The following is a 19,343-nucleotide window of genomic DNA, read 5'->3' on the forward strand; positions in this document are numbered from 1 at the left end:
CAATCTTCCAAGGCTTCTAATATTGTTGTGGTTAATGTATCCTAATTTTGATCAACATCTAGAAATAAAGACAAAAACATATTAATGTTGGCATGTAGGTCATAGATAAACATAGCAAGTATAAAATAACAGCATGTAAGTTGACATTCTATTGAAGGTTAAAAAACGTTATTGATAGGAAAAATACTAGCAGTACAAACTCATCACACAACTCGGATCGAGAAGGCCACTTGAGTAAAAGTATGAAAGCTCCCACCAATACTCTATAGCCGCCAACAAGGGATCAGCTCACGATCCATGCATGTCCCGACTTCCCAAAAAAAGCTCGCAAGACCTACTCTTTATTGACACCACGGTTGAAGAAAAGATCATGCCCTCGCATTAATGGATGACATCATGGTTCACCTCCCCCACCTCTCTTCTAGGTGACCGAAGGAGGGATCACTCTTGCTTAACGCACAGCGGCTAAAAGGTCGGACAGAGAATGCCATCCCGATCGCCCAGCATCGTTGTCAACCTCGGGACAATATTATTAGGATCAAAATCGACACTAAAATGGAGGGTGAATTAGTGCTTACGTAAAATTTCATCAATTTAAAAATTCTTGTTCGATGAAAACCGATATCGGGAAGATGTTAACTTGAAAAAACGTTCTTAAGCATAGTGAAAGTAAGAAATCAATTTGCAATGAGAATGAAAGTTTAAAGTAAATGCAAACCAAATTTATAGTGGTTCGATAGTCGTGACATATATCTACTATCGATTCCTCTTTACTCGAGACCACCGGCTTCCACTACTGATCTTCTTTCAACGGGCGAAGATCAACTACCCTTACAACTCTTTCTCCTTTTCACAGGAGAGAACCTTTACACCTCTCTTTTAGACCTCACTCTTCCCTTAGAAAACTTCTAACTCTAGGAGGAAGATACTCTAAATCCTAAGAGAGTTTCTAATTTTTTTCTCAAGTATTCTTTCCCCCTTTTTTACTCAAATTCGTGCTTTTCTAAGCAAGAATAGTTGGGATATTTATAGACCCCAAATGATTTCAAAAATGGAGCAAAAAAAGTTCTCATCTGGGTTTCTCAAATCTTGGCGGTACCACCTTTGACAAACTAATAAATGGTGGTTCCATCACCTGTCAGTCTAATAATGGGTGGTACAATCACTTAGTTTGACACTGACAATAGGTAGTACAACTGTCCAATCTGGTGGTACTACTGTCTGACATAGTTTGGGAGACACAGTTTGGGCGGTACCACAGTCAGACCTTACTAGGCCACTAAATAGGCCAAACAACATGTCCAATTCAATCCTAATTCAGGCCCAATTGACTTGAGTTGTTATTGTTTAATCCGAAAACTGACTCAATTAGTAATAAACTAACTCATGACATTGTTTCCTTGGCCAAGGTCATTTGGATTGAGAGAGAAAGAGTTCTCTGAGAAAATCCTATTAGAGTGAGACTCGAGAAGTAACTATATGAGCCTGACAACACTATGCCCGGTGTATGGTCTCTAAGATATTAGATATATGAGGGACTATATGTACATGATAACTAAGGACAAATAGGTCCAAAGGGTTGGATTTGTTGAATCTTAGATTTTAATGATGAAATCAATTGATGAGTTTACGATCTAATCTACATTTTGAGTGATGCGGGACTAACTTCGATCAGAAAAGGCAAATCGATTAAAGCAAAAGCAATTGGACGTTGAGCCAGAGTGTAACATGTAAGAAGATTGGACGTCGGGCTGGATGATCGGTCGACATATCAGTAGAAGGTTTCATGCCATGAGTTTGGGTACTAGGCCAGAAGGATCGGACATTGCGCTAAGAAGATCAGATATTATGGAGGTCAACATGTCAATTAGATAATACACCATAAGAGAGGACGATACGTCGAAAGGATTAGATGAAGCGTTGGATGAACCAATGACATGTTGGACAATAAAAGATTCGTGCTTGTAATCGTGTATGTCTAGATCGAGTTTGTTAGGTCTAATTGAGTTAGTTTTAGTTGTAACCATGCCAACTTGATTAGGGGCTCATTGGGCCTGAATCAGGACTAAATTAGGCTTGTTATTTAGCCTATTCAGTAACCTATAATAGCGATGGTACCGCCTAGACATAGTCTCCTAGACTATGTCAAGCGATGGTACTACCAGTTTGGGCGGTGGTACCGCCAGTCACAATCTTCTAGACTGGGCAGTGGTACCGCCTAGTATCAATGTTAGACTGAGATATGTGGAATCGCTAGTTGTTAGTCTGTCGATAGGTGGTACCACCCAATAATGGCGATGGTATCGCCAAGACCTGGGAAACATGGGATAAAATCTTTTTCGCTCATTTTTAAGCTATTTGGGGTCTATAAATACCCTAGATATTCCTACATGGATAAGCAAGAAATAGAGTAGAAAGGGAAAAAATATTCTTGAGAAAAAAAGGTTGTAATCTCTCTTGAAGTGTAGGGTCACTTATTCCTAGTATTTAGAAGTTCGGAGAAGTGAGGTCTAAGAAAGAGAGGTTGTAAATGTTCTCTCCTAAACCTATGAAAAGGAAAAAAGAGTTGTAAGGGTAGTTGATCTTCGCCCGTTGAAAGAAGATCGATAACGGAAGTTGGTGACCTCAAGTGAAGAGGAATCAAGAGTGGACGTAGATCACGACGACCGAACCACTATAAATCTTGTTTGTATTTAATTTATGTTTTTTATTTACATTATAAATTGATTTTTTACTTTCACTACGCTTATGAACGTATTTTTAAGTTAATATCTTTCCGATATGAGTTTTATCAAATGAGATTTTCAAATCAATATAATTTTTACGAAAGCACTGATTCACCCCCCCCCCCCCCCCCCCCCCCCCCCCTCTTAGTGTCGATTTCAGTCCTAACAAGATTCTCCTATATCATTTCGGGACTATGGCGTAGTGGTCTAGTACGTCCGCAGTCGATAAGTCGAGTGAATTATTAAGAAGATAATAATTTACTGAGTTAGAAGGAGTACTAACAGGTATAACTAACGGTCAGCTTGATATTGGGCTTAGAAGGTCACACATATATGGTAGGTATTGTGATGAGTAGAGGTTCAGATATCATATATCCGCTGGAGCCCATATCTTATTGGATATCCATTAAGCCCCTAAATTATTAGAACATATAGATGAGATCTAATAAAAGCTAATAAGAGATTATTGAATAGAGACCTACTAATCTAAGAGGCTTGGGTAATTGGTAGAGATACAATACTTAATAGGGCAGGATCCATTAAGTTGACATTGGACCTCTATAAATAAGAGGGAACCAAAAGATCATAGACTAAATTTTTTATCTGTCATCTCCTATTCTCCTCTTCCCTTCTCCTCCTTAGCCAACAGGTATAGAGATTTGGGCAGCAATTTGAGGAGTGTCTTCGCAGCCCCTATCGTGTGGATCGCCACTAGAGAGGAGAACACTTGACCTCCTTTATCTGTTTCTACAGATCTATAGGAATTTAGGGACATATGATCTCCCTAGGTAATACAACTATCTCACACGTGGTTTTCAGTTTCGTGGGTCTTTGCGTACCAATTTTCGCACGACGACGAACACCTTTTTGGGAAATTTGAGATTTTTGTTTTATATTCTTCCGCTACGTATGTAATGTCGCTCATAGATTTTCCTACATTATAAAAATCGAGCCCCATGCCAAATAGGGGCAAGCAAGTAAACACTATACTTTCCTGAATATTGCTAACTCTTTCTTCCCCCATCCCTCTGGCTTAAGTATCAGAAAGGTCACGTCGAGACATCCCTTGATGCTGACCTGTCATGCAGGATCTCCAGCGCAACAAAGGAGGTACTACGAGATGACTCCCCCATGAGCAAGACGGTTCATCCTCCTAAACCAGTTTGCTCCATCCACAAGCAAGAAGCTCTCTACGTTTGCTCTCGACGTCGGTGCCTCATGCCTATCTCCGTAGGCCAGCTCTCCAAAGTGGCTCTGTATGCTCACGCCTCACGTCGACTCTCCATAATAGTTCGCCACGTCAACTCTCCAGGATGAATATATAGTTTCTGAACCAAACCAAGCTGTCATCAGTCGGCAGCCTCAATGTAATAACAGTTGTAATGGTAAAATTTAACAAATTCTTCCTCATTTGTATTATTTTATTAAAAAAATTAGAATTTTTACATTTCAGTTTTTCTTCCTGCATCTTATTGAAACTATTAAAATGCCATGAAAGTAGACCTAAAAATGGAAGTGTGATGGCAATAAAAACTATTCGTTGTTAACATCAAAGTCTTTTCCTACCTTAAATCTCGTCATGATCATATGGATATGTGCAGTACTTCATAGAGAAATAGCTGTTGTACTAAGAGATAGAGAAAGATCTCTATATCAAATCTTTTGTATCTAAGAACGGAAAAAAGAAAAAAAAGAGAAAAAAGAAAAGGTTCACTTTAAAGAAGCAATCATTGATCTCCAAATTGAAGATATATGATCAATGAGAAGACGGATGGTTGTCACCTAAAAATCTAGGTTGGATCACGATCAACCTAACTAGCATTGTGATTATTATGCAAGAGGTCCACGAAAATTACTGCATTTTTATTTACATAAAGGTGGTCGATATTTTTAGACCCCCCAAAATAAAATCACAGTCGAATCACCCTAGAAAGTTTTCTGAAATGAATCAACCTAAATTGCGACTCGCTTGTTCAATCTTAAAACCCTAAATAGGGTTAAGAACACGAACACATCAGTACGGGTGTAGGTGAAGGAATAGTCGCTGAGAAGAAAAAAGTGTGACCAATTCAATTCAGAAAGTTCATTAACTTTATATATTTTCTGGGCCTATGAACAAGTTAAGCACATAAGACAACATTTTTATTGCTTTCTTGGAGGCACAGTCTGCATCACTCCTTACATCTTAACAAGGCTGTAAATGAGTACAGCTTTATAAGGTTGAGGTTGCACTGTCTTAGCAGTCATAACAAGAAAATGAGATGCAGACATGGCTTAAGAAAATAATTCAGTAATTTATCAAAAACATACGTTTTTAGTAACCGAGTTTTAACATATGGCATTCTGTTTTTTTTATTAGAAGTATTTTTTTTATTTTGATTAAAATATCCTCAATAAAATTATAAAAAGATGATGATTATTTAGAGTTAAACTGATTTTTTTTTTTTTATGATGAACCAGATCAGACCGATTTAACTAAATGTTAATCATCTAATTTGGTTCAATTGAATCCTAGATTGTCTTTTAATTTTCTCCAAATTATCCTCCAACTTTGTCTCCTCCTTCTTCTTCTCCTCCTCCTCCCTTCCCTTTCTCTTCATCATTTTCCTCCTCCCTTTTCTTCTCCTCTTCTCTATCTTCTACTCCACATCTTCTCGTCCTTACACTTTGCCATCACCTCCCTTCTTTTTTTTGGCCTCCTCCTCTACTTTCTTTCTTTTTATGTCCCTCCTTTCCCTCCTCCTCTGTTTCTCCTTCTCATAGTTTATTTTAAAAAGTAATTATACTCAAGTTATTATACTCATGCACAAATCGTATTAAAATATATATTATTTTTATATAAAATTATATTAAATTTATTATAAAACTATCCTAAATTACCTTAAAAAACTATTACACTTGGGTTACGCTCATTCATATAGAATATATTAAAAATATACTAATTTCTATATAAAATTATCCTAATTTTATCATAAAATTTAAAAAATGAGTTATCATTAAAAATATATTAATTTTTATATAAAACTATCCTAAATTATTTAGAAAAGTTATTACACTCAAGTTATGCTCATTCACATAATATATTAAAAATATAATATTTTTATATAAAATTATCTTAAATTTATCATAAAACTAATCATAAAATCATATATTTTTTATTTCCTATGTTAGCTTAGTTACATTAGAAATTGAACTAAGTTAAATGCGATCACCTAACCTATCTTAAAAATAAATATTTTTTATTTTTAGATAATTTTAGGATAATTAATTATCAAAACTTTGAGAATTCTACTATAATATAATTCTAACAAATTATACTAATTTTTTATTTTATGGTGAATTTAGAATATTTTTTTATAAAAATTAATATATCTTTAATAGATTGTGTGAATGATTGTAACCCGAGTGTAATAAAAAATTTTAGGTAAAACTATGAGAATGAGGAAGCAGAGATGGTGAGGGGGAGGGAGAGAACAGTGAAAGAGGGGGAGGAGTGGGCGGATGAGGAAGGCAAAGGAGAGAGGGAGGAGGTAATAGTGTAGGAGGAGGATGTAAAGATGGAGGTGGTGTAAGAGGAGGAGGCGACAGAGTGGAAAAAGGACGTGACGATGGAGGTGGAGTGTGAGATGAAGTGGGATGAGGAGGAAGTCAATGGAGAAAGGGAGGAGGCGACAAAGTGGGAGAAGGAGGAGAAAGTTAATGGAGAGAGAGAGAGAGGAGGTGATAGAGGTAGAGTAAGAGGAGGAAGAGGAGGAGGAGATGACGGAGATGGAGGAGGAAACTAATTGAGAGGGAGATGATGCAATAGAAGTGGAGTAGGAGGAGGAGAAAGCGGAGATAATTCATGGGTTGGTAGAGGAAATTTGACCCAACACAACTTAATCTAAAAGGATCTTATCCGAATTGACTTAACTCGGTCTATGAATCGATCATGCTTAATACAATTTGGTTCTACAATATTAACAAGATTTTAAATAAAATAAGTGTTCTGATAAAAATTAAATATGGTAAAAGTTCATTACTAGATTTTTTTTTTCATAAATCATCAAAAGATTGAATGTTGTGGGGTGTGTTCTTCTGATTGACTCCAGAGATTTGGAATTGCAGTTTTGACAGACACAAGTTTTCATGTGATTGTAATGCTGTAAAAGGTTTCTCATAGTCAAAACAGTTCCAATGATGCACAAAAACCATATGGCAACAGCTTCCACCAAGTACTGTGTGAAGATGATACATAATGTTTGGAACATAAAGCCTTCAAACTCTTGAGAGATGCTGCTTTGAATTCAGATGCAAGAAATTTATTTCCTAAATGTGTGTCATTAGCCATTAGCTATTCATGTTTTTTTGTTATTGGTTTTAGGCTCTAATAATAAGATTCTCCTGGATCATTATATTTCAACACCTACCTAGTTCATGCACATCTCCACTTTGGATCATTTCTATTTAAGTGGACTGAATTATTCTTAAAAATCATAGACATTGAGTCCACCTAAATCGTCTAAATTGCATTTACAAGTCAATGACATCTACTTGTAGTCTCTACCAATTTTCTTTATTCATGGCGATGATAACAGAGGAGGTCAACTATCCTCAGTATTTTGACTTGAAGAGATTCTTTTATTTTTGGAGAAGACTTGCTACCTTTGCGCTCGTACCTACTTGAGGTGTTTTCTTGTATGTTCATGATAAGATAAAATTCTTATTTTGTTGGCAATACTTCTTTTAATTCTCTTGATGTGTCCTCTACAATAAAAAAAAAAAAAAGTATAAATCATTCTTTGGTTTTATTGTTTCAAGCTAGATAATGTCTATCCACATTCTATTTTGATTTGAATTGGCCTTCAAACCATGGATCACAAAACGATGGATCTGAAGGCCCAGTAAATATTGGAACCACCTCAGTAGACTCTGTTTCAACCTTAATGAATGAACTATATATATATATATATATATATATGTTTCAACCACATCAAGAAATTGTATCATTCAAGACAATGATAGCCATAAGCATCACTCGAAAATATCTCGTGTGTATGTATGTGGTGGTGGCTCTGATTGCCGAGAAACACTGCAATTGGAGCCGTCGAACGGAGCAAAAGCATAAACAACGTTCTTTACCCGCAAACATTACGAGAGCAAAGGATATGGCGGCAACGCTACCCTCGGAACTCTCCATTTCCCACAGCACACATGACGCTCTCCCTCGGTGTCGTGTGCCCAGCAAATCCGCCCTCATCTCCGCCATGAAGGCGAGCTCCCTTCTCGCGTCCTCCCATGACGGCAGAGCCGTCCATGCTCGCGTCGTCAAGGCCGGACTGGGGACCGACAGATTCGTCGCCAGCTCCGTCATCAGCTTTTACTCTTCCTGCTCCGACTTGGACTCTGCCCGCAAGGCGTTCGACGGAGTTCTTGTTAAGGATGTTGCGCTTCAGACCGCCTTGCTCATCGGCTACGCCCAGAATGGTGAAATTACCCAAGCGAGGGCCTTGTTCGATGGGGTGATGGAGAAGGACGTTGTTGCTTGGAACGCGATGTTGAGCGCTTATACTCACTGCGGGCTCCCGCAGGATGCTCTCCAACTGTTCAGGGAAATGCAGTTGTCGAATTGTAGGCCGAACGAGGTCACGCTCATCGGTGCCCTCTCGGCTTGCTCTCAGATAGGCTGTCTTGCTTTGGGTGAATGGATCCATGGTTATCTCAGGAGGCATCCGGAGGTTAGGCGCACGACGACGCTGAACAATTCCCTCGTGCATCTGTATGCGAAGTGTGGAAAGATTAATGCTGCTTTGGATACGTTTCTTGAGCACGGTTCCAGAGACTTGGAGTCATGGAACACCATGTTGACTGGATTCGCGATAAATGGATGCGGAACCTGTGCTCTCTCCCTCTTCTCGCAGATGATGAAGCTTGGGGTGAGGCCGGACAGGATCAGCTTCGTCGGGGTTTTGATGGCTTGCAGTCACGTTGGCATGGTTGACCATGCTCGCAGATGTTTGGATTGCATGACAAGGTTCTACGGGATCGAGCCAAGCGCCGAGCACTATGGATGCCTGGTGGATGTTCTGTCTCGTGGAGGACATCTAGATGAGGCGAGATCGCTACTGGAGAGCATGCCATATGAAGCTGATGCATCTGCGTGGGGTGCTCTTTTGGGTGGATGCTTTGCCCACGGCAAGTATGAACTAGGCATAGAAGCTGCTGTGCATCTCATTCAGCTCCAACCATTGGAAGAAGGTCGATATGTAGCGCTGCAGAATCTTTATGCTATGGTTGGTAGAACAGAAGATGCGTTGAGGGTGCGAAAGGTGATGTGTGATATGGGTATCAGGCGGTCTTCAGGGACAAGTATGATTGAAGTTGAAGGCGTTGTGCATGAGTTCTTAGCAGGAGATTTGTGACATTGACGATCCAAAGATGTGTTTGTGATGGTAAATGCATACTGGAAGGCCCCATGGGAGAATGTCTATAAAGATGAGCTCTGTAGCTTCGGCTAGCTTGAGATCTAATGTCTACTCTAATGGAGGGAGATCTTGGATACTGGCACCATGAGACTTAGCTAGAGTGATGTTTGGCAGAGTCGCGTAGCTAGAGAAAGCTATTATATAGTCTGCTCCGAAAGAGGTAGGTGTTAGAGGCAGGCTAATGAGATGGGCCAGTGTGCGTCGCGCAGGCAATGCCAAGGAGGAGCCGGCGCCGGAGAGGATAAGGTGCCTCGCGGCGGCGAGGGAGCCATGGTCGGCGGTTCTACAGTGTTACGAGATGCGTGCTGATGGTCATCTGTTGGCTAAGGCAGGGGAAGCAGTGAGCACGTGGAAGGCTTGCAGGCGGTGACTTGGGATGAGCTGCATCCCCAAATGCACATACTTGCATTTAATGCTGTCTTTTGTTTTCATTTCATGAATATGTTGGTGACTATCATCCATCTTTGTCCCTCGCCTTTACTGATCTCCTTTTTCTTTTGCACTGTGTCATTTCTTCTCACTTGAAGATGAGCATCAAATCTTCTCGGGCATGAGTTACTTCCAAAGAAGCGTACATTTCCCTCAAATAGAACATGACATGAGTCCATATGAGACGCATGAGAGACTGCATGGGTGACATCTCACTGCACCAACACACAAAATATGCTCACACGGACAGTTCTTTTGTTCTACACTGAAGCACAAGACCAATATGAGGGATCTAATCAGAATCACAGCATCTCGGGCTATTCAATAAATTGTCATCTTCTTAATCAGATTCTATCATCGGATCTCGTAGAGCAGCTTTGACAAAAGGCTGTTGGGCACCGACTTGATGCTCAAGACATTGCAATTTGTAATTATCAATGAATACAGTGGCACAAAATTGTTTAGGGCTAAATGGTGTAATTGTTTTAGGGAGGATGGGGATGGCATCAGCCAATGAACAGATTTCTTGGACTTTTCTGTTAGACATCACAATTTTTTGTCCAAGAAAACAAAGATTATTAGTTAAAGCATCAACTAAAGGTCTTAATCCGAAAGTTTCCAAAGTCGTGCGACAAACCCAAGTCTGAGGCCATACATCACAATACAACTAAACATTCACTATAACTCTCACGATTTGCAGAGGTTAGCATTCTTTACACCCCATTCAGACGTTGTAGTAACCATTACTTGACCCAGCCATGCTATGAAGTTCAATCTTTCAAGCACAACATTTCTGCAAGGCTTAGCATATCAATTTCATGAACAGTTTCACCGGTGATGTTGTTTTGAATACCTTTTAAAACCAAAATACTAATAGGTAACAACTCTCTTAAAAAATAAGTTGAAGGTAGACATGTAACAAGATCCATACCTGCATCTAAAGTGTAAAGAGCGAAACTTGATATCGGTTACTTCTGTACAGGAATAAGCCCATCAATCAGACAACCATCGGCTCATGTCTCATCGTCAAAGCTTTCCATGTGATAGATGGCTGCCAGATCCATCTTTCACGAGGCCAATCGACTAACTTTTTATTTCATGTCAGTTCCTTTCAGGGGCATCACCTGTCTCTTTTCTCGAACATAGTTCCCTAGTATATGACCATACCTCATCTGCATTGCCAGAAATAAGCCTCTCCACCTTCCCCTCTTGTTGTTCTTGTCGACTCCCCTTGCTCAAGGAAGATGGCACTGTTACTGGACTTCCTATAAGTGGAGTGGAAGGACAAAATGGTGAGGCAGAAGGCGTATTCTGAAACGAGAATGGGCTGGGCGATATCCTCTTATGAATTGGAATTCCTCCCACTCCTCCCCGGTTAAATATAGAAATGGATTCCGGAGCTGCACAATTCTTTGTAGCATCATCCACAAAGATCAAGTCATCAATCCTTGCCACGATATTAAATGCCAAACTCTCCATAACCCTCGAGTAGCTCTCAAGTATAGACTGCCCTACATCCTGAAAGAGAGGTTAACATGCTTAATCACATGTCCCCAGAGTTTCTCACATGAGATAATCATGTCTGCTAAACAAAATTCAGTACTGCTGGTGTAATTTCACTACACATAATGTACAACTAACATTCATGATGCGGCCAATAATACAGACAATTTGGAGGAACTATGCTTGGAATTTGTATGTTAACAAGTAATATACACCGCTAGTTGTAATAGAAATATTCTACTTAGAAGCGTCTGAGACCATTTGGGCAAAATATCAGCTATTAAGAGGATGTTATGAATTACCTTATTGTACTGAATCTTGTTCATATCAAGAATAGTCTGTGGAAGAGCAGGGTAACGAAGTCGTAAGCTCTGCAAAAGACCCTCACCCCGTTCTGCAAGGAACAGAAATCTTTCCGTGTCACCAACAAGTCCAATGAACTTTCCACTCCATGAGTTCTTTGCCTTCGATTGAGACTGCTTGCTTTGGCCCTTCAGCCGCCAAACATGTATTGCCGCCTCAATCCTATTCGCTATTTCTAGAATATGGTGCTCAGATGAAAGTTCTAAGCAGTCGAGTAGACACTCAGGTGAAAATGAATCAGCGGTTATGTAGCGGTAGATGATGTCACCTAAACAGGTTTTCCCATACTGCAATTCATCACAATTGAAGAAAAATGAAGAAACTCAGGCATAATGAGATGTGATAAACTTTATTGGGTATATACAATTAGAACGACTCGTGAACTTAAGAAAAAGAAAGAAAGAATAGATGGGGGCTGGCTACATTGTTTTATCTGATTGAAGCTTACATATGATGGAAGTAATTCCAGATCAACATCTGCAACAGCTCAATGTGACATGTACCAGCTCAACTACTTGGAAAAGCCGAGAACATCACAACTGTCTCCACTGAATGCATCTTTTTTTTGCATGTATGATCATTTTATGACAATTGCACTCCTATTGGACATTCAGGTTTTTACATGATCATGCTCCTATCTCGGGCCAGATAACTTGGATATTATGCCATCTAAACTCATCAACAATGTGTTCCCTGCTTTTATTTGTGCTTGTGTCATCTCATGTTTTATTTTATCTATTTTTGCATCTTTTCTACCCAGTCTTTTGTGAATCATGTTCATCTTTTATGTATCCCATTTATCATGTGTGCTCATTTCAAAATTCCCTTAACATATCAATCTGTTGTTTTCTTGTCTTTGGTGTATATGATTTTATTATTCTACCCAAGCATGAATCACTCTGCTATTTGTCCTCTTTCAGGGTACTAAATTCCAGCAACAGAGGGTATCAAGGGTATGTTGCTAAAAGTGTCATGAAGTGTTTACAGGGTTTGTATATCATCATAAAAACAACAATCAGTACCACTTTTTTGTTCTCTGTTCATGCAGTCATGGGTCCAGTTGAGGATAACCATAGCATTCTTGACAATCTTCTTCCTAACTAAATCTTGTCCTCCTTTGTGCCTTTCTGTTCCTTGGTTTCAAAATAACACAATCTATAGTGATGAGAAAACAGGTACAAATCAAATATCACATGAGTTCTTCACAACATTTCTTATAAAATTCTTTCCCTTTATATGCCTTACAATGCCATGTCATTGGCTTATTGCATTCATTACAGAGAAGCACGAAAAGGCCCCCTATCAAAACAACAGTTGCTCTCATGCAAATGTTAAAATCACTTCTTTTTTAGTCCAATGCATGTCTGTGTCAGTTTTAATATAATGCACCAACAACAAAGCATCAAAGAACTTCAGTCAGCAAATTCATGAAAGTTCCCAAAGGATTCCATCTTCCCATCAAGAACATGTTAAATAATTCATCTTTTTACATTATTTGTCATGACAAATTTTGATTACAAGTAAATAGTTACTAAAAGTATCTAAATAAACAATCAGGTTATATGATTTCCTACTATGGGACACTTAGCATAAAAGGCAGTTGATCAGAAGAAAGAACCTTTACAGAAAAGAGATTTGGTATTGCAACCATGTTGCACCTTCAATCCATATAGAAATGATAATTTATGTCTATATAAAGAATCAATTGCTAGATATCCTTCGAGGGTGGCAAAGAAGAATGTGAATATATAGTGAATGTGAATCAATTGTTAATAGTTAAAGCTAGCACTAGTTGAGCATGTCTTCAGTCCACATCTTGGATTATATAGAGAATGTGAAAGATGAAATATTCATGGACAAGTAGAATTAACATGAATCTTAAAATTGCTACATCATAGAAAAATAAGAGTTATTTAAAATTGTGAATAATCGTATTCTTCACTATGAAAAATTACACAGTTGTAGATGATCAACTATGCCAATGTCATTGTAATAAATTACAAAAACAAGCAAAGATGTACCCAATGTCCACATCCACAAGGGTTGATCTATTTAGTTGTCTACAACATATAGCTTCAGATTTAGTTGTCTACAACATATAGCTTCAGATTTGCTATTTTGGGATCAAAGATTCTCTCTCTCCCTCTCTATAGTTTCAACAATGTCTCTCATTCAATCATATAGTATTATGTCACATATATGCTTCATTTTAACCAGGGAGAGGATAAATAAACAAGCTAGTCATGGTCTATACCTTAGGTAATGTTTCAAAGTAGACATCAGGAGTCTCCATCTCAGAGAGCACTGCACTATTGATTGCCATGGCTGCCTTCAGTATCTGATTCGCACAATCCCTGGACAGCTGCAATCTCTTCCTTGCCTCCTCTGACAGACCAGTTGGTGGAACTCCCGGACAAGGTAACCACCATTTTTCCTCCTGCCTCGAAGACACCCTCCTGAACGAGGAAGATGGACAAGTCTTGCTTGCATCTTCATCAGCATCAGTGACCAGGAATCCCCGGTCTACATACCAGAACTCAGTATTGCAGAATCCATCCAGCATGCCAAGAAGCATTGCGTCGAGCTTCTTGAGCGCTGGGAGGTTCATCTGGAGATCAGTGCGGTGACAAGAGACCATCACCTCGAACGACCTGCCGCCGGGTAACTCTTGGATGGAGGGGACGAGTTCCACGATATAATCACTTACGCTCAAGAGCCAATCCATCTCCCTTCGCCACATTGTCTTCTTCTGCGGCGCCAGGGGCTCCAATCTCCATAATTCCCCAAAAACTGCAGCTGATTCAGCATTTCATAACAAGAACAAAAATGTCAACATGGTAATTCTAACAAATTAGAGTGAAGCAAACAGAAGGAACAGGGTATCACCGGAGAGATTCGTGATGGCGTTTGAGATCGCGAGAGCGGTGCAGACGCCTTTGGCACCGCCCGACATGTCTTCGCCAAGGAGCAGCTTGGCAAATCTCTCCTTCATCATCTCCACCTCTGAGAAAGAAATCAAAGCATAGTGTCAGGCTGATTAGCGCATCTGTTTCAGCATAACCGAGTCAATAAAAGGAAAAGGGATTGAGACTCGAAAGCGGAAATGAGGTAAAGATGTTGGTTGCAAACCGGAGAAATCCGTCGCCCTCTCCTCCACGTTCGCCTCCCAGAAGAGCACATCCCCTCCGGGATGCAGCGGGACGCCGGCGACGGGGAATCGGCGGCCAGACAAATCGATGGAGGAGTCGGACCCGGGCACCTTGGCGCTGGGGCTGTGGCTGTGGCTGCCCCCGCCATCGTTCGGCTGGTCGGAGGCGTACTCTTCCTCCGCCTCCTCGGAGGAGACGCTCCCCATCGCCGCAGCCCGGGGAGAAGTGATGATGCCGAAGCTAATCAGGTAAAGAATGCGGGACGTCCGCCGTCGGATTCTTGTAGGGATTGCCGCGATCGCATTTCGCTTTCTCTCTCGTCCGCCTGAGGGGTGGGTTTCAGATCGGAGAAAAGAGTGGGGGAGAATGATGAGAGAGATAGAGAGAGAGAGAGAAGAAGGCGCCGCGAGCGAAGAGCTCTCACTTTTCTCGCTTTCCACCTCTCACTCTCACTCTGTTACAAATGGAAAGGGTAGGAGCGAGGATCGATGCCGGCCGTCGTCATCTTTTTTCCGTCTCTCAAATAATAAAACAATGGTTTTTGCTCTGTTCTTTATTGGTCCATCCGACTTTTTTTTCTACATTAATTTCTCGTGACAAGAAATAATGTACAAATATGATTTTTTTAATAAATGAACAAATATGATCTTTAACTTTTATTACATGATTTTGTGTTAAATCGAATTAAACAAGACCAACTCGATTTGATTCAACCTTCTCGTTTTCTTTCGCCCATCTTCTCCATGACCCCGAAACGATGGGGAGCAAGAACGGGTGGAGTAGGAAGAAGAGGTAGAGGAGAAGAAGCGGCACAGGTTGACCTGAATTGGTTCTAAATTGGTTCTATATATATATATATATATATATATATATAGTTTTTCAATAGAGCTGTGTTATATGTTAAAAATTAATTAGTATGAACTTTTCAAAGTAAATTATCCATAAATCATAATATTTCAGTTACCAATGCATAAATTCCTTTTTAGCTTACACGTATTAATTATTTCCCTAGTGATGATATCTTCATCTGCTCTACGGATTTGAGTTGAACATGAGGAATAATAACTCATTTCATAAATTACCTATCAATAAATTGAAGGCCAGAGAGACCATTGCAAAGACTTTGCACAATTAATATTCGAGTTTGAGCCTTACGTATTAAAAATCGGACAATCATATCCAAAAGCTTTTTGATCTTGTTGCTGTTGAGAAGTGACTGAAGTTAATGTTCCTTATTTTATTTTCTTGTAACTTTCATTAGTAGACATATGGTTTGCAGTTTCTATTAAGGAACTATAGAAAGGTGCATGATCCTCGTCCTCCTTGAAATGGGACGGGTGAGTTTTATGGCACTCAGAAAGTGAAATAAATGGAGAACATAAGTGAGCGTACGTTTATGCTCTCTGTGACCCATTGTAGCATCATCTTCCGCACAGAATGAGAGAATTCACTCACTCCATTAATGCTGAACCATTCATGACCGATCCACGAGGAAAAGGGTTGCAGGGAGAAGGATGGTTGAGGTGGTGGAGCGAAGGAGTAGCTGCAAGAGTTAGCTTCTGGTTTTTACTCGACCCGTGAGGACTTGTTGGCTGCTGTTTCGTTCTCCGGTGAGGTGCAGTCGTGCTTCCCGAAAGAGAAGACGAGGGCGTGGTGCAATCATGAAGCTGGGAATCCCATGGATCACGCCCTCGCGATTCTGAAGCCGTAAGGAACAAGCAATGCCTACCGAAGCTACGTAAAAGCACTATTTTGCTGGAGCACTTGTAGTAATCATCGCTTGTTCTACGATTGCACGTGAATAAGTGTTTGATTAACATAATATAATGAGTTTGCCGTATAAGTCTTCCCATTTCTACAGTGATATGAGATATTTTGGTATTACCTTACGACGATAGTTACCTCGGAACCAACGTGATATCTCCGAATCTACATAACATGCATATATAAAAGTAACACAATTAATCACATCTCAAAAAGATAAAAAATAATAATAACCACGTCGCTCGGACCATACGAAACAGTATACAAAATCGAATAAGATATCTCTGCATGGTATAGAACCGGAACAGTCGGCTCATGCCTTTCGGAGTGGATGAATCAATCGCTTGGAATGTCGACAGTCATTAAAAGCTCGCATACAACTAATCTTTAACGAAAGGTATAAAACGTTACTCCAGGACATATGCCAGGATATTAATTATTATTATCAAAAAACTGACTTAAACTTCGAAGAGAATGAGCGGCATATCCCTTTTCTCGACATCGACCTGTTATATAGGAACTGGACATCAAATGTAACCTTACGTCGAATGTAACCTTAGCTCCTCGAGAATGGACAAGTTCAAGAATGGAAATTCCAAGTTCCGTTTGCTTCCCTTATTAGCTGGGTTACTAATTAGCAGCACGAGGTAGGAGCTTACAATCTAGTATTTGATCCCTTTTAAGATCAAACTGAGAGCATAAAGGAGCATCCTCCTTGAACTAATCATCCGTTTGATATCTTAACTTGCCGTGACTGTGTAAGCTTGTTTCAGTGAAGAATGACAGCCAGCAAACCAAGAGTAGCTAAACATTTCTCTTTAATTTGTTTAGTGCCAGCAGTTGGAGGATTCAAATGCTACAGGAGTTTTCTCTGAGCGGACAAACGAGCTGCACTGTCTCACTCGTGGGTGAAGTCATAACAAGGCACAGATTATAGAACAAAGTTAACCGGCATCGTGACCCTCACAACATTAACTGCTTAGGACGGACAGAGAAAGAGAGAGAGAGAGAGAGAGAGAGAGTGTGATTGATCGAGCTCACGGTACAGTACTAATAATACGTAGGGCGACGGAGAATAGTACGAATCTGCGTTGGAAGAAGAGGGGGATTGGGGAGGGCACACTGTGGGCGCAGCGGAGCAGCTCTGTGACCAGGTCCCCTTCTCTGTGACGGCGGGTCCAGCTTCTATCTGCAGCAACTCATGTGCGTCGCCTGCTCGCCGCTCGTCATTTTGCGCGGCCGAGGGGCTCCAATATGAGGAGGCGGCAGGCAGCCCGGATACGATTGGTGGCTGTCCTTCACCTGGTGCCCACTGTTTCCATCAGAACTGCTTCCGTTACGTTTTCACGAACGTAGTAAGTTCCTAATTTCTACAAGACATTTTAGGATGAGTTTGATCTATGGATACTAAATCTTTGAATTATTCAGATAAGAGATGAGATCAAGCAGTTCGACCACTTGTTGACATAGTATTCTCCTCTGGAAGCTCCATTGGCAAATACTTCCAAGAAGCATTTAGGAAAACATGGGTGCTAGTGAAGTATTCGTATCTATGCCTGCAACCAAGAAAAGATAAGCTTCTTAATATATCTTTATCGTGCATTTTTCATGTGCCCCAGAAGTTATGTCAACTTGAAGGCCAACATGATCGAACTAGTATGGTGCTTTAGAAATCAATTGTTGGAAATATTTATATAAGTATCATGAGAGAATAGTCTCATATTATTAATTATTGAAAGAGTCAGATTATATATATATTAGATTTAACTCATAATTTAAAAGTTTAAATTTTAGGATTGAATTGATATCTGTCATGATATATGTTAACATTAACTAGAATGATTCAAATTAGCCATTTCAAAATTTTTGATATGATCTTAGAGCCAAAAATAAAAATAAATTATATTGCCATGGATAGACGCAGATGAGTGAATCGTCCCGTAGAATCGGAAAAGATGTAAACTCTACTACTCATAATCGAGAAACTGAAGGGTTGATTCGGTGTTAATCCCGATATATGTTAACATATATTCGGGCTTTACTACGTTATAAATTGACTAATGAATTGAAATCTGTCACAATGGGATCAACCTTCTTGTTGAAGACCTCACGATCATGATGCAAGTTACAGTAAGAAATTTGGTTGAATTGAATCCACAATTTTATACGTGCTAATTGATGTATTATGGTCATCAGCACCTAAAAATGGTTTATCATCTCCACGCTGTATCAGTCATCGTTCATGCGTTATAGAGCATGGCAAATCCGTAATGAATCATTCACGCTTACTGTGCAGCTTTATTGCTCGGAAGTTACAGTACCCGAAGTTAGACTTGATCGCTGATATTATTAGGATCAAAATTTTCGAGGGTGAGAATACAATGTACAGATCCTACTTGGAAGTGACTCTTTCAGAAGCCATAGAGGACCAGCTGCTGGTTGAGCCCCTCTGGAGCTAAAGCTGTGGTGCACCGACTACTGGCGATGGAGGCAAGCACAGCTCTCTCCACCTCTCTTGGGACTCGGCTGTGAAGCAAGGAGATGATGTAGTCCATGCAGGCGGCTTCGCACGGCAGCGTTATCGGCCCATCGGTCGGCAAACCGAACTCTTCCTCGGACATCCTCAGGAGCTCCCGGAAGATGCTGCTGGTTAGATACTTCAAGGGCACCATGAAGCGCTTGCCGTCGGTGGTGTACATGAACACATGGCCTTTGCTTGCAACCAGAGAACTGGGTGAGTCTGCTGTAGCACTAGTATCTGAATTCTTCGACATGATTCTTCTCCTACCCAAGGCAGACACCTTCTGCCACTTCCTCACCATCTTGATGAGCTTCTTTGGGTTCAGCATGGCTGCTGTTTGTGAAGGCTACAAGAATGCTTTGAGGCACAAGATGTAGGAGAACAGGGTTGGTGAGGGTTGTGAGGCACAAAGAAATAGGACGGA

General features: G+C 40.2%; 3 protein-coding genes across 4 annotated transcripts; 1 reads left to right on the forward strand and 2 right to left on the reverse strand.

Annotated features, from left to right (window-relative positions):
* The first annotated feature begins 7,873 nt into the window (after positions 1-7,873).
* Positions 7,874-9,127, forward strand: LOC135631523 (pentatricopeptide repeat-containing protein At5g56310-like). The gene has a single exon (XM_065139260.1). It carries the CDS (start codon positions 7,874-7,876, stop codon positions 9,125-9,127), a length of 1,254 nt encoding a protein of 417 aa, XP_064995332.1.
* Positions 9,128-9,996: 869 nt separating this feature from the next.
* On the reverse strand, positions 9,997-15,149 carry LOC135631378 (rop guanine nucleotide exchange factor 1-like). 2 transcript variants are annotated; one of them, XR_010494376.1, is made up of 6 exons: positions 14,615-15,149; positions 14,372-14,488; positions 13,740-14,281; positions 11,425-11,772; positions 10,551-11,137; positions 9,997-10,472 (listed from the first exon to the last, which is right to left on the reverse strand). XR_010494376.1 is itself a non-coding variant. In XM_065138998.1 (5 exons), the coding sequence occupies exons 1-5, from the start codon at positions 14,838-14,840 to the stop codon at positions 10,721-10,723; spliced, it is 1,650 nt and encodes a 549-aa protein (XP_064995070.1). In that variant the 5' UTR covers positions 14,841-15,149; the 3' UTR covers positions 10,491-10,720. The 2 variants fall into 2 exon arrangements, 1 of the variants encoding a protein (XP_064995070.1); XM_065138998.1 differs by lacking the exon at positions 9,997-10,472 and having other exon boundaries at positions 10,491-11,137.
* A 3,522-nt stretch (positions 15,150-18,671) lies between these two features.
* On the reverse strand, positions 18,672-19,343 carry LOC103971219 (auxin-responsive protein SAUR64-like). Its single transcript, XM_009385188.3, has one exon. The coding sequence runs from the start codon at positions 19,245-19,247 to the stop codon at positions 18,810-18,812; it is 438 nt and encodes a 145-aa protein (XP_009383463.1). The 5' UTR covers positions 19,248-19,343; the 3' UTR covers positions 18,672-18,809.

The sequence above is a fragment of the Musa acuminata genome, chromosome BXJ3-2 (genome assembly GCF_036884655.1).
Source record: "Musa acuminata AAA Group cultivar baxijiao chromosome BXJ3-2, Cavendish_Baxijiao_AAA, whole genome shotgun sequence".
Lineage (NCBI taxonomy): Eukaryota > Viridiplantae > Streptophyta > Magnoliopsida > Zingiberales > Musaceae > Musa > Musa acuminata.

Coding starts and splice junctions, on each gene's coding strand:
- LOC103971219 (XM_009385188.3), bottom strand. CDS start 19,247: ATGCTGAACCCAAAGAAGCTCATCAAGATGGTGAGGAAGTGGCAGAAG.
- LOC135631378 (XM_065138998.1), bottom strand. CDS start 14,840: ATGGGGAGCGTCTCCTCCGAGGAGGCGGAGGAAGAGTACGCCTCCGAC. Junction 14,489..14,614: donor GAGGGCGACGGATTTCTCCG/GTTTGCAACCAA, acceptor TTTCTTTCTCAG/AGGTGGAGATGATGAAGGAG. Junction 14,282..14,371: donor CGCCATCACGAATCTCTCCG/GTGATACCCTGT, acceptor ATGCTGAATCAG/CTGCAGTTTTTGGGGAATTA.
- LOC135631523 (XM_065139260.1), top strand. CDS start 7,874: ATGGCGGCAACGCTACCCTCGGAACTCTCCATTTCCCACAGCACACAT.